The sequence below is a fragment of the Cygnus atratus genome, chromosome 1, assembly GCF_013377495.2.
Source record: "Cygnus atratus isolate AKBS03 ecotype Queensland, Australia chromosome 1, CAtr_DNAZoo_HiC_assembly, whole genome shotgun sequence".
Lineage (NCBI taxonomy): Eukaryota > Metazoa > Chordata > Aves > Anseriformes > Anatidae > Cygnus > Cygnus atratus.
Genome location: NC_066362.1, coordinates 32,678,551 through 32,691,771, shown reverse-complemented (window position 1 = coordinate 32,691,771; position 13,221 = coordinate 32,678,551). Strand labels below are relative to the sequence as shown.

General features: G+C 46.1%; 1 protein-coding gene across 1 annotated transcript; it reads right to left on the bottom strand.

The window, feature by feature from the left end:
* Nucleotides 1–6,628: 6,628 nt before the first annotated feature.
* LOC118246726 (prolactin-like) lies at nucleotides 6,629–10,508 on the bottom strand. Its single transcript, XM_035544106.2, has 5 exons — nucleotides 10,454–10,508; nucleotides 10,203–10,378; nucleotides 10,024–10,131; nucleotides 8,492–8,671; nucleotides 6,629–6,823 (listed from the first exon to the last, which is right to left on the bottom strand). The coding sequence occupies exons 1-5, from the start codon at nucleotides 10,482–10,484 to the stop codon at nucleotides 6,629–6,631; spliced, it is 690 nt and encodes a 229-aa protein (XP_035399999.1). The 5' UTR covers nucleotides 10,485–10,508.
* Nucleotides 10,509–13,221: the final 2,713 nt, after the last annotated feature.

Here is a 13,221-nt window from a genome sequence, read left to right as displayed (position 1 = left end):
CAATACTAAAAGACAACCAACCAACCCACACAATAAATGGACTGTGTTTAAAACGATTTGATTTGAATGCATACTGGGAAAGCAATTCACTAACTCCTTTATTTTATTCTGTGGATGAAACTTACAGCATTTTCAACTCAATTTCAGTGGCTTTGTCAGACTGTAAGTGCAATCTCTTGTAATCTGTTCTGTATTTCAAAATTGTGATGGCCATATGCAGAATTACAGACCAAATGGACTAAGCAGCAGTGCTATAACTGGAAAAACTGCCACTGGAGCCTCCCTCAGTGAAGTACCTAAAGAGATGGCATGCTGTAGTAATCTCATTCCTCACTTACTCCTCCTCAAATTCATGCCAAGAAGTACACATAAATATACATATGTATCAAAGACAGGACAGCATTCTGTGTAATACAAAAAGCCTGAAAAAATATCATTAAAACTGCTTTACTTGAAATGATTTTTTTGCTTCATCCACATTAAGGTAATCACCCTGTGAATTCAAGGATTGATTTTTATTCACTTGCAAGGCTTTATAGCTCAAAATGAGAGCAGAAAGGTTTTGTTTGTTTGTTTTTGTTTTTTTTTTTTTAATCATCCGTTTATGAATGTATTTGTTGAGAATAAAAACTAAAGGTATTTTATCCTACAGGCAGAACATTTTGGAGAATGTTTTGACTTTATAAGGACTATTTCATTTCTGTCAGATTGATACATTTTATAGCCAAAGGAGATGATTATGATAATCTAGGCTGGCTTTCCTCATCATGCACGCCCTGAATATCTGTAATTATTCTTGCTTTTGAGCTCCAAAGGTTTTAGAACTGTATTGTATATCTTCCAGAAAAAAAACATACAATTGATATTTAATGTTTTACCTGGGGAGGGTGATCTAGGAGTCCCGTTGTTACGATGGAGTATCTGAGAGGTGACCTTTAGCTACATTTATAGCTAAAAACCTTAAGATTGCCGTGACAAAGCTTGTGTCATTAAACCACATGCATGATCAGACGAGTTTTGTATCCCACTTTGGGCATGGTGTGCCCTCCAAGTGCTCAGCTGTGCAGTACTGGTCTTGCACTATTTTAAAGAAAAAACAAAATTAAAAAAAGATTAGAAGTCATCTCACCCTCTACTTCCAAACCCTCATTAACATAAGCTGCCTAGATACTTACCCTCAGAGGGCACTTGGACCTATTTAGTATGCCATGTGTTATAGGCTATTCAGTAATGCCAGAAGTTTATTCCTGTCTTGCAAAAGAAATCCTAGAAACCCACTCATACTCTGCCTGAAACCTTTAGGGATGGACGGACCGATTGCCTACTCATGGGGATGAATTAGCCTTCCAATTTTCCTGTGGAAATCACGGTGTCCTGCCCTGTTTGAGTAGTTCACGACAAGTGTTAGTGGGTGAGAGTCTTATGAATGGCATTGACTAGTGTCTGCCTAGAACGACAGGCATGCAGATATTTCCAAACTGACCTCAAATGATCAAGTGGAGGTAGCTGTGCTTCCCATAGTGGGGGAAATTGGTGTGTGGCGGGGGCAATTTAAGGTTTTCCCATCTCACCTTTCAGGGGAACGGAGTCTTCACAGCTGCTCATATTCTCTTCCCACAAGTCAATCGAGTGTCAGTGTTAGGAGTGACTCTGCCTTATGGACAGGGGAGATGGGATACAGAGCGCTCCCTGTGAAATTCTTTCAGCTGATGATGTTGCAAGCACTGGCTGGGAAGTGCTGTCACAGCTCCAAGGTGATGTGCTAAGCAGATCGCATGTGAAGAACATCTCACTGAGGCAAAGATCAAGCGTGGCTCATGCAGAATTGGTTTCACAGTTGGAATGTCATACGTGTTTTCAATTGAGCAAGTTCTGGTTTCACCATAGCTACTAAAACTTACACCACTTTAAGGCCCTCCAGATCTCTAACACCTCCTCCTAGAATTCTTATTCCACAGCTAGAATAAAGTTTCTGTATGCCAGATAAACTATTCCTTACTTGTAAATGCTTATCAAACTGTTCTCAAAACCTAAGAAATACACCTGTGAATTTTGAATTATGCGTAAAAGAGTCTGATTCAGTTATTTGAAGTGGATTTAGCCCATAACATATACCACCTTGACTCCTCTCTTTTTAAGCTGTTTAAAGAATTTCCCTTCAGTCCATCCCACAAAACCTTGGTAAATGAGAAATAGCACTCCTTGTGAACACAGGAAATTTGAGAGACTTACAGTGCCAGTCTTCTTGCGTGAAGGACCGAGTAATACGCGTATGTTTTCTTCAGATAAACACTATTTCTGAAAGAACAAAGAGAACACCGATTCCAAATAAATTCCCCAGTGGATGTTTGAAGTACTTCGTGACAGGCACATTGCAGGGGTGCATGGCACAGAACACATCTGGCTTGTTAATTATAGAGTGATGTAACAGATACCGAAGGCATCTCACAGCTAAACCCAGGAACATACCACTTTGACTTCAAAGATAAGACCTGGTGGGTGGCTTTGTGGTATGGTTTTGGGATATCGGGTATTTCCTGTGTTGTGAATATTGTGAAGGACGTTTGTTGGGATCCTAGGGCTTGGCAGAGTTTAGGTACCTCAAATTGTCAACTGCAATAAAAAGCAGCTCTTCAGAGGCTCTAAACAACACAGATAGTTAGGCTGGGCACCTCGATATTTGTTCTGGCAACTTCTCAATGCTCATGTATTATAGAATGCAACAGGAAAAGGGGGAAAGGGCTGAGACTCATTGCTTCCTTGGTTAGCAGAGCAGCAGACTCAGGCGACCTTAGGCCATGCTGCTGATGTAGGGCTCCTGCTGCACCATGGAGCATCCTGAGGAACAGGAGAGGCTTTTCTCACCCACCTGTTGGAGATTCTCCAGATGGGTCTGAATGTGGCTCTTGAAAATCTGTTCTTGGGGTCAGGCACTCAAAGGAACTTCTCTGGTACCTCACAAGGAGGTGCCAATTTCCACTTATGGCTCTTGGTCTATTTTTATAAGAGAAATCACAAATGAGTGGCGGATGATGCCAGTCTACCTCAGGCACAGCCGCAATCCCATTTGATTGCATTTGAACTGCTGCTGGATTTTGAAATTGAGAGGCAAGCCCTCCGTGGGCTTCAGGTAACTCCGCTAAAAGCTGGATTTGCTGACCACACCTGTGCCAGCACTTACACTAGGGTTGTACACATTTACTGTATAAAATAGTTTTTGAAAAGTTGTCTTGTTTTTATTGATTCCCCGCCAAACGGGAATTGTGATGGTCTGCTTAGCAGAACAGGACTGCTTTAAGGCACAAAACTGCATTACTACCTTCAGTGTCAGAACAACAATACGGTGGTCAAGTGTCACTCCTCAGCTGCCCTAATACATCACATTTGTTTTATCTGCTGTGATTTACTAGTACTGGGTTTTAAATACCAGTTGCCATCACTGTAGCCGCACAGCTCCCCCGATGAATATATGTCCCACAGTCAAAAGCCTGACATAAATTAAGTGCCTTCCCTTGCTTCAGCACCCTCTACCAACAAGACCATTATGATCTTTGCAGACTAGAAAGGAAGACAAACCAATTGAAAGCAAGTTAGCTGTAAAGCCACAGTCCAAAGAAAGGCACGGAGAGAAATTAGGGCCCAATTAACTTCAGAGTTCATTGTGAGCCATGAGAGACCAAAAGGCCCCTGCAGAGACAGGTTCACAGCCTAAGTGGACCAAGTTGCCATTGACTACGGAAGTCTTCGATGACCGTGCTTCCACGGTATGTGCTTGGAGACTGCCGCGGGGTAAGACAAGCTGAGGTAGGTCAACCTGGTGCTGAGATGCTCCCAGTGTTGCACCTCAGTTATCTGCAGCTCCCATAGCAGCTTGGTTTCCTGGTGACACTGGCTGCAACTGTAAGCAATAAAGCTGGGCATAGTGGATGGGGACAGCACAAGGCTGTTGCCTCATTCGATAGTGAGCCTCCAGCATTCACCCAAGTATACAAACATCTAGCTTTAGATAAACACCCAGCCTTTGAGGAATTCTTCAGATTCTCCAAGTCCTTTTTTTTATTTGCATGTCAACATTTGAGGGAGGTATGAGGTAGCTGAAAGTTAATGCGTATCATCCACAGAATCACAGAATCACAGAATCATCTAGATTGGAAAAGACCTCCAAGATCACCGAGTCCAACCTCTGAACTAACACTAACAAGTCCTCCACTAAACCATATCACTAAGCTCCACATCTAAACGTCTTTTAACGACCTCCAGGGATGGTGACTGAACCACTTCCCTGGCCAGCCCATTCCAATGCCTAACAACCCTTTCAGTAAAGAACTTCTTCCTAATATCCAACCTAAACCTCCCCTGGCACAACTTTAGCCCATTCCCCCTCGTCCTGTCACCAGGCATGTGGGAGAAAAGACCAACCCCCACCTCGCTACAGCCTCCTTTAAGGTAGCTGTAGAGTGCGATAAGGTCTCCCCTGAGCCTTCTCTTTTCCAGGCTGAACAATCCCAGCTCCCTCAGCCGCTCCTCGTAAGACTTGTTCTCCAGACCCCTCACCAGCTTCGTTGCCCTTCTCTGGACTCGCTCGAGCACCTCCATGTCCTTCTTGTAGCGAGGGGCCCAAAACTGAACACAGTACTCGAGGTGCGGCCTCACCAGAGCCGGGTACAGGGGGACAATCACTTTCCTAGCCCTGCTGGCCATACTGTTTCTTATGCATGCCAGGATGCTGTTGGCCTTCTTGGCCACCTGAGCACACTGCTGGCTCATATTCAGTCGACTATCAACCAGTACTCCCAGGTCCTTCTCGGCCAGGCAGCTTTCCAACCACTCATCTCCCAGCCTGTAGCGCTGCTTGGGGTTGTTGCGCCCCAGGTGCGGGACCTGGCACTTGGCCTTGTTGAACTTCATACAGCTGGCCTCAGCCCATCGGTCCAGCCTATCCAGATCCTCCTGCAGAGCCTTCCTACCCTCGAGCAGATCAACACACGCACCTAACTTGGTGTCATCTGCAAACTTACCAGAGAAGACTGATTCTATTTTTTTTCCTGATGTGCTATTGTCATTTTCAGGCTCTGCTTCATCTGTAAAATGTTTTCCACCTGGCAGTAAACTGCAACCACTGGCACATCTCCCAGCTATGGAAGTACCCAGTAGCATGGGCAGTTAATTTTCCTGGTCCTCACCAAATCACCTCACAACTCACACTAGAAACCAAGACGACGCTTCTTTTTAAAGGGTGTAGTGTGCGCAGCCCTGGGGCTTGGGAATGACACCACTGCACCCCCCTCCAGGAGGGACAGAAGCACCCCAAATCCAGAGATAACACTCCATCTAGGCTCCAAGGTGTGGCCATTCTCTCTGGGGGAAGCAAGGCCAGGTGCCGGGCACCACACCGCCGCCCCCAGCCTCACCCTGCCCTTTGTGCTCCCTTTCCATGCCCTCCCCCAGGCTCCCCCAGCACCTGGGGCCTGCTGCGGGTCTTGTGGGCCTCCTGAAGGTCCATCAGGAGGACAAATGGTGCCTGGGGAGCACGACAGGACACTGGAGTACCAGGGCCTTCAGCCTGGGCAGTGGCTTGGAGAGCAGGGAAGGGAGGCCTCGGCCTGAGGTGGCTGGAGGGGTGGGGCCATCATCCCTCTGGCCTGTCCCTTCCGCTCCTTTGGCGGTGTTGCTTCCTTACAGAGCCCTTCCTTTATTCTGGCTATTTGGAGATGTGTTTTGTTTCCAGAACTTCTTCAAGTGCTGCTCTTTTGCTATGTGTTTGTGGCATCTTCCTGCCTAAAGAATTGCAGCTAGTAACTTCTTTGGGGCAGGAACCTTGTAACCCACTGTGCTTCTAGTGTCCCTGGCACAAGGACCAGAAACAAATTGTGAGCGCTCACAGCATCTAGCTGAGAAAGTAGATTGGTATCTGAGTATCAACAGTGAGTGAAATGCACCTGAAAAGGTTGTATCTCTGCTCTGCATAAATGTTCCTTTGAAATGTTTTCCTGTTCTCTGAGTTTCTCAGGACCAAATCCAGCATCAGTATGAAACAATCATCAGCATTTTAATTTCCATTCTTGGCAGCCTGAGCTCCAGCAACTGTCAACAGCCATCAAGATCAGAGGAGGCCAGAAAAGAGCATTCAGGGATGAAGTAGTGAGGAATGTTAAAGATAAATCCACATTGATTATAAATGCTTATTCAAATGCCTCATTTAGGATCCAAATGCAGAGAGGTTTTGTTCTAGGAACAGCAGTAAGCAACCTCCCCACTGATAGGAAATTGTGATGGCTGCAAAATTTCTAATGGCTTTCAGATTTTTACTCACTGTGGAGTATCTAGATGTGGGACTATCTAGATGTCTTTGTACCTAACAAGCTGACTTTCACTTGTGACCATTCGTATGTCTAAACTGTGTCAAAGACATGGCTTCACCTACTGCTGGAGTACTCCGTTTTAGCTGGTGTGTTTACCGACATCACACGGGATGCTTTATTTAATATTCCAGCTGCATAGGTTAACAGACTCAAGTAGCTGCCAAAGAATTTCCAAACCACTTTCCTAGTAAAATTACTGTAAATAAATTATATTTTCCCATCTTTGTAAACAACATGCTGAAAACTCCTTGCCAAGAGATCACAACTCAACAACTGTTTTCTGGCATAATCCTACACTTCAGAATTTTTAAGTAGCATTGTACTTTGTTGGAGTCTCTCTTGAAACAGTGAATAAAGTCAGAGTCGCTCATCATGTTTGCTTCATTAGTACTGGAGAAGCCAGCAGCTTCAGACGATGCCATTCCATGTAAGGAATTGCTGATGATGCCCATTGACTGCATCTGTTTTGGAAACAGGAAAGGAAGTACAAGAAGTAGCTGCATATAAACAAATCTTTAAAATACTAGTGCACAAGTCAAGCCAAGTATCAAGTATGTTGGGCTGTTCTACTCTTGCCTTTTCTTTTATATATATAAGATAGGTATAAAGCTCCTAACAGAGAAATAACACTGCCTGTTTATTCCTAACAGTGCCCACACCAAAAGACTAGTCTGAAATGATCTGATATACCAGTAATGCAAGGATTATAAGAGTTAAAGATTCCGAACTGAAGTAGAAACCAATGCTTGGTAATGATTGTTTCCTCTTAAAGGAATGGAGCAAATCAGTCTTTAGACTTGTAGGCATTTATTTTAGTCAGTTTGTCAGGGGAAGCTTCTGATGTGAACATTTGACAGTGCTGTATAAGCTGGTGAAATACAGTGACTGTTATCACCTCTCAGAGATAGTACCTTCCTTCACAATAAGAACCAAGTTTAGAATTAGTCTTACAAAAAGAAAAAAAAAAGTAAATCAAACAATTGCAAAATATTGGGGCGCATTTGTGTTGGTTGCTTGATTTGTTTAAATTCAGCCTACAGTGTGGTGTGTCCATGGTCCATAAGAGGTCAAAAAGGGCATACTCCACCAAACTTCAGAGCCTTCCCTTTCAGTAATTCACCCAAAGTTGTTCTAGGAAATTAAAATCAGGTAAGTATACCAGAAGCGTGTACCTAGCTCAGAATTGGCTTGCTTAGTCAATCTAATCAGGGCTGCATTATAGAGTGGGGTGCAATTCCTCCTATTATACTGATGAGCTCCTTATCAATTCAAAACTTGTGCTCCCCACCTGTGCTCACAACGATGACAAATGACCTACGAATGTAAGATGCTAGTTTATTATTTGCTTTTTAGTTGAAATAGGCACCTTGACAAGTGTAGCCATTTTATAGGTTGGACACAGCCCTTATTTGTCTACCCCAAGCTCCAGATGACTTTAGATATGAATGCACAAGTAATAAAAAGATTGTGACTTCTGGCTAGTAAGGAGAAGACTGAAATGGAACTAATGAAAAATTACATGCAATAATTCACATCCTAGTCACCAGAATTCGGAATGGAGGTTTAAAATGTGACTGGCATCTAAGCTAACCCATGTCCTTGTTGTCTTTAAGAACTTGTCTTGTTGTCTTGCAGAACCAGCCTTAGCAATTGTTCCCTTGGAAAGGAGCTCTCTGCAGCAGACTGCAGTGACAGTTGAACTAGTTAGAATGTGAATCAGAATAACCTGAAAACAATAATCTAACTATTTGTGGCGGTCCGCCCACACCTCCTTTACTCTCCTAGAAAAGTAAAGGCACTACTGGCTCATATTTGAAGCTGTCAGTAGTTCTATTCTTTGTCCTTGTCTCTGACTTTCACATATTGAATATCAATAAAATGCTGATCTACACATTTGAATGTATACAATGTCATCTACATACTTGTCACCGCATGAACCAAGTCACATCCTTTCGCTGAAATATTGCAGGATCTGTATAACAAAGTCCACCTGTTTCACTAGTATGGCATTTTGTGATCACTCAAGGAACATGAGGCAATGAAGAGGGCTCATGCAATTTGAATAGAAGCCCCTTAAGTCACTTGTGCGACATGCCTGGTATGAACAAAATTTCCATTGGAAACCTTACCTTTTCTGCAACTTTCTCAATCCCAGTCTCCAGCTCATGAACCATCTTGCTGATTTGCTTAGCTTTGCTAAGGCTGTCATCAGGTAACTCTTGATGGTGCTCAATGTGCTGGTTAAAGTGGGAAAGTGGTTCTTTCCAGGCATTCAAAAGTTTCAGTATCACGTAAGTTAGTTCTTCTCTCTTACAATTTGAAACAGTAAAGAATTTCTCTTAGTTTGCAGCAGCTCACCTGAACACAGACAGGCTCACAGTGAAATCTCTGCAGGGTTAAGAGTTATGTGCGCAACTCTGTAGTTTTGAAATATTCTGAACGTAAGGGGCTACTCTGTCTCTGGTTATTTGCATAGATACAAGAAACACAAAAATTCTGTTTGTCTTCTTTTCAGCTTTTTTAGACCCCTGTGCTCTGGAGCACAGTATTAGCAAAATGGTGGCGCTCCTGCCCAAGTTACCTGGGACTGAAAATATTTCAGGAACTCCTGGATGTCTCGAGAGCCCAAAAGGCCTCATCCAGACATTTTGGGTGGCTGGTATGGGAGTGCAGCTATTGCCTCACACCTCACATGGGTCACAGCCGTGTCACTTAAAGGTTCACTGCAGACATGCTTCCAAGAAAAGGGCCTGGTGCTCAGGATGGTTGCCTCTCTAACAGGAGCTAGATGGCCGTCTGACCCTTGCAGCTTCAGCTCAGAAGTGAGGTTGAATGTTTCAGGCTTCCTAAACCAGGCAGCGCCTCATTTCCCATTACCCATTATTCAAGGTGAGCTGCTAAACGCCTTGGGGAAGCTCCTCGCCTCAGCACAACTAGAGCCAGACGCTGACATCTGTCTCCCTCTGTCTCCTCCTAGAGGCAAAAGTGTCTCCTGCCGCTGTACCCTCGGCTTTCCAGACTTTTTCTGTCTAAGGAAAGTCTTCCTGACTTTCTCTGAACTAAGAATGACGACTAAAACAGCTTGCTGCTTTCCCCATACCTACCAATTCAGAGATAGCGACTGTGGCATCTTTGCCCCGATCGCTTTTTACACTTTGATTAATCTAATACATATCACTCTCACAGTTTCCTAAGTTTCTATTTCACAGAGCCACAAATAAATCATATATATGTCAAAGGGGTGTCTGCCTGTCAGTCGCTTGTCCCAAGTTCCTCTCATGACCCACAAAGATGCACTCCCGCAGGCAGCCATGTGGACACACCACACGGCTCACAGCCCGACCAGGCAGGGAGTGCGGTGGCAGGTACCTGTTTGGGGTCAGCACGGGCCAGACCCTTCAAGACAAGGTGTCGGGGAAGCACCAGGGGCTGCAAACTTCGCTGCTGGTTCCCCACCGGCCCGGGGGGGCGAGCACCCGGCCGCGGCGTGACGGGAGCTCCGACGGGGCGGGCGGGGGGTACGGGGGACCGGCGGGGACACGGGCACAGGGGACCGGGGGGACACGGGAAGGGGGCATCGGGGCTGGGGACAGGCACAGGAGACCGGGGGGCCCCCCTCGGGGCCGCCCCCTCCCGCCCTGCCGCCGCAGCCCGTCCTTACCGGGATTTTTTGGGCGTACTCTTTGCCGTTGGGGGTCAGCAACCCGGCCGTGGGGCACCTCCGTGCGGGCTTCCCCAGCTCGTTGTCACGGGGAGGAAAGCGGTTTTCCTGCGGGGGAGGAAACCCTGAAGAGAGCCCCATACCCTTCCCACCCCACCAAAACCCGTCCCGGCACCCACCAGCTCGGCGCAGAGCGCCGTGGAGAGGCTGTGGATCCTGCCCGAGTGCCGGATCACCCGGTCGAAGAGGTCTGCCACGGTGAGCCGGAGGCAGCCGCTGTCCCCCGGGGCGCACACGGCCGGCGGGGCCGCCGCCCGGACCAGCAGCCACAGCAGCGCCAGCGCCGCGCCGGGACCTGCGGAGAGCGGGGGGCTTCGGGGTCCGGTCCGGTCCGGTCCGGTCCGGTCCCTGCCCCTATCCCCGTCCTCACCTGCCTGCCCCGCCGCCCTGGCGAGGGCCATGCCGCTGCTGATCCCCGTGCCCGTCGCCTCGGCGCGGCGCTGCCCCCCGTCCCCTATATAGGGCGGGTGGGGTGTGCGCGGCGGGGGCGGCGGGCTGCTGGGGGGCTCCTCCCCTCGCACCGAGCGGCCCCGGCTGCCCACCGAGGGCTGGCACCGACGGCTGCTCGCCCCCCCGGGCTGTCCCCGGCCCTGCAGCACACGGGTGCCGTCGGAAATGGAGGGTCCCGGGCTCCTCACGGCTGACTGGGGACGTGGGGGTACGGGGTCCCGCTGGCGGGTTGGGAGCCGCACCGTCCGGGCACCGAGGGGGTGAGGTGAGGGCTGAGACAGGGGGAAACTGGCTCCTGTCAGGGGTAACGGAGGGTTCATGGTGGTGCAAGCATGCCTGCTGCTGCGAGCATGCTTGAGGACAGCCTCATAGTGCCTCATAGGGCTGAGAGGATGAGGGATAAACACAGCAAAGCACTCGGGTCAGGCTCCCCAAAGATGTGCAAGCCCTACAGACTTGTTTGGTGTCTTTTAATTTCTGGCAGTGAGATCCTGAGCAACCCCGTGAGACGTACGAGGAGAGGCAGGGTGCTCATCACCAGGCTGCTGACATCTCAAACTAAGGGCTGCTTCCAGCTGACCAGGAGGGGAACCTGAGCACAGGGGCTCACTGCGGTGTTTTCCAGGTTTTGGCACCCCACCCCTCGGGAATCCAAAGGGATCAGCTTTGGGTCTGGCAGAGCTGGACTCAGGGACTGCCTCTGCCTGCAGGTGAGGGAGGCCAGGGGATGGCCATGACTGCTGGCTGTTAGAGAGTCTGCTCTGCCCTCCTTGCTGAAGTTTGTTCACGTCAAAGGGAGCAGTCTGCTTAGAAATGAGAATACATTTGACATGTAATTATTCTTTTTTACATTTGACATGTAATTTTAGTGCTGAGAACTAAAATGGCAGCAGGTACTGTGAGTAGGGAACCCATTTGCCTGCTTGGGTTCTGTTTCCTGTGTTTCCATCTGCTTAAGGGTTTGGCTCTTTGTTAACAAAACAAATTTTTAAGCAGAGTAAAAAATACTTCCATTTGACCAATGGAAGGTTGAAAAGTTGGCACATGAGAAATAATATTCAAACATTTTTCTTACACAGTCTACATTGCATTTATTCATACAGGCATCTCAAAGGAAAGTTATTTCTCTCTGAGAGGCACCCACAAATCATATGTCCTTCTGGGGCAAGTCTTGCTGTGATGTGCACTGAGTTAGCATTAGTTGAAAACAATCTTCTGTCTTCTTTGCTGAATATAAGCAAATATCAGAAATCTCACTACTGGGCTGGTCCACATTCTCCTCAGCCTCTACCAGCCATACAGTTTAGCCACCCATTCACACCAATATACCTCTGAACCCAACTCAAACTCATATTTCCAAAATTCCCCAAAGTCATTTCTAACGGCTGCTAGCACTGTGGACCCATAATATACATTTTATCCCTCTTTTTCGTGATTTTCTAAAATTAGTTTTTAAAGCAGTTCATTAAAATGTACTTAACAATCAGTAGAGATTGTTCTCATTCTCTTACCTCTGCTTTATCTCTAATGAATAAAACAATGCAGTTAATTTTAGTGGTTAAAGCTGCTGGGCTAGTTCTTAATGGAAATCATTCAAAATACATTGGCAATAGCTCTGAGCTATTTGGTAGCTGATAAAATGCTTCTGGCTTGTGGTCCAGATGAAGGCTTGCAATGTTAGGATTGGGTAACTATCAAAAAATGAGTAATCATGCATAAAGCAGGGTCTGAAGAACATTGGTAGCATGCACGTGGGAAGCACATATATCGATGGTTCGTTTTTATTGGCCAATAGACATTTTCTTTTGGTTTTCATGCCTTGGAGAAATCCTGGCATATGCGTATCTTATCCTAGGCAAGATTTCTTAAAATGTTAAGAAAATTTTGCAGTTCTGGAGGAGCTGTGAACTTGCGCTGTGGAAAATATTAATGACCTGCACAACAAAAAATGCAGTACAACTTAGAGGAAAGAATCCAAATTAAATTATAGAGTTTCATTAAAGGTTACAGTTTCTAAAATGAATAATATTTTCTTAACCAGTGATATATCAATACTTAGAGAATTTTCTTTCCTGGCTTTTCACTGGTATTTTAAGTTTGTGGATGACAACAAACTGGAAGAAGTTACTTGTATTTTGAAATTCAACATGATATCGAAAATTAGAGAAATGACCTGTAGAAGGTAGGGTACGGTTCAGGAAAGAAAAAACACAGCTACTCTGCTTAGACAGGAACAAGTGAATGCCCAAACAGAACAAGGCAGCAGTTGCACAGAAGAGGATCATAGCTCATAAGAAATAGCAAGCTGAACCTAAGTCTGTAGTATCTTACTGTTGCCTTGTGTTGTTTATTTATTCATTTGTTTTGCAATCTGGAGCATGTCCTTTGAAATGCTCTCTGTGAGACATGCAGAATAATTCTTCTGCCATACCTTGCATTTGTGGGGCCTCAGCTAGAATACTGTGTTCAGTCTCAGACATCACATTTCAAGAAAGATATGAGCCAGATGGAAGGAGCTCAGAGGAGAAAAACAAGAATGATCAAAGGTTGAAAAAACAAACATATCCTACAAGGCAAGACTGAAGGAACTGGGGTTGTTAGCTCTCTAACAGGGAAAGATGAAGTGAGATTTGGTTTTCAGATATACAGAAAGTAGCAGCAAAGAGGAAGACAATCAATTATTCACCA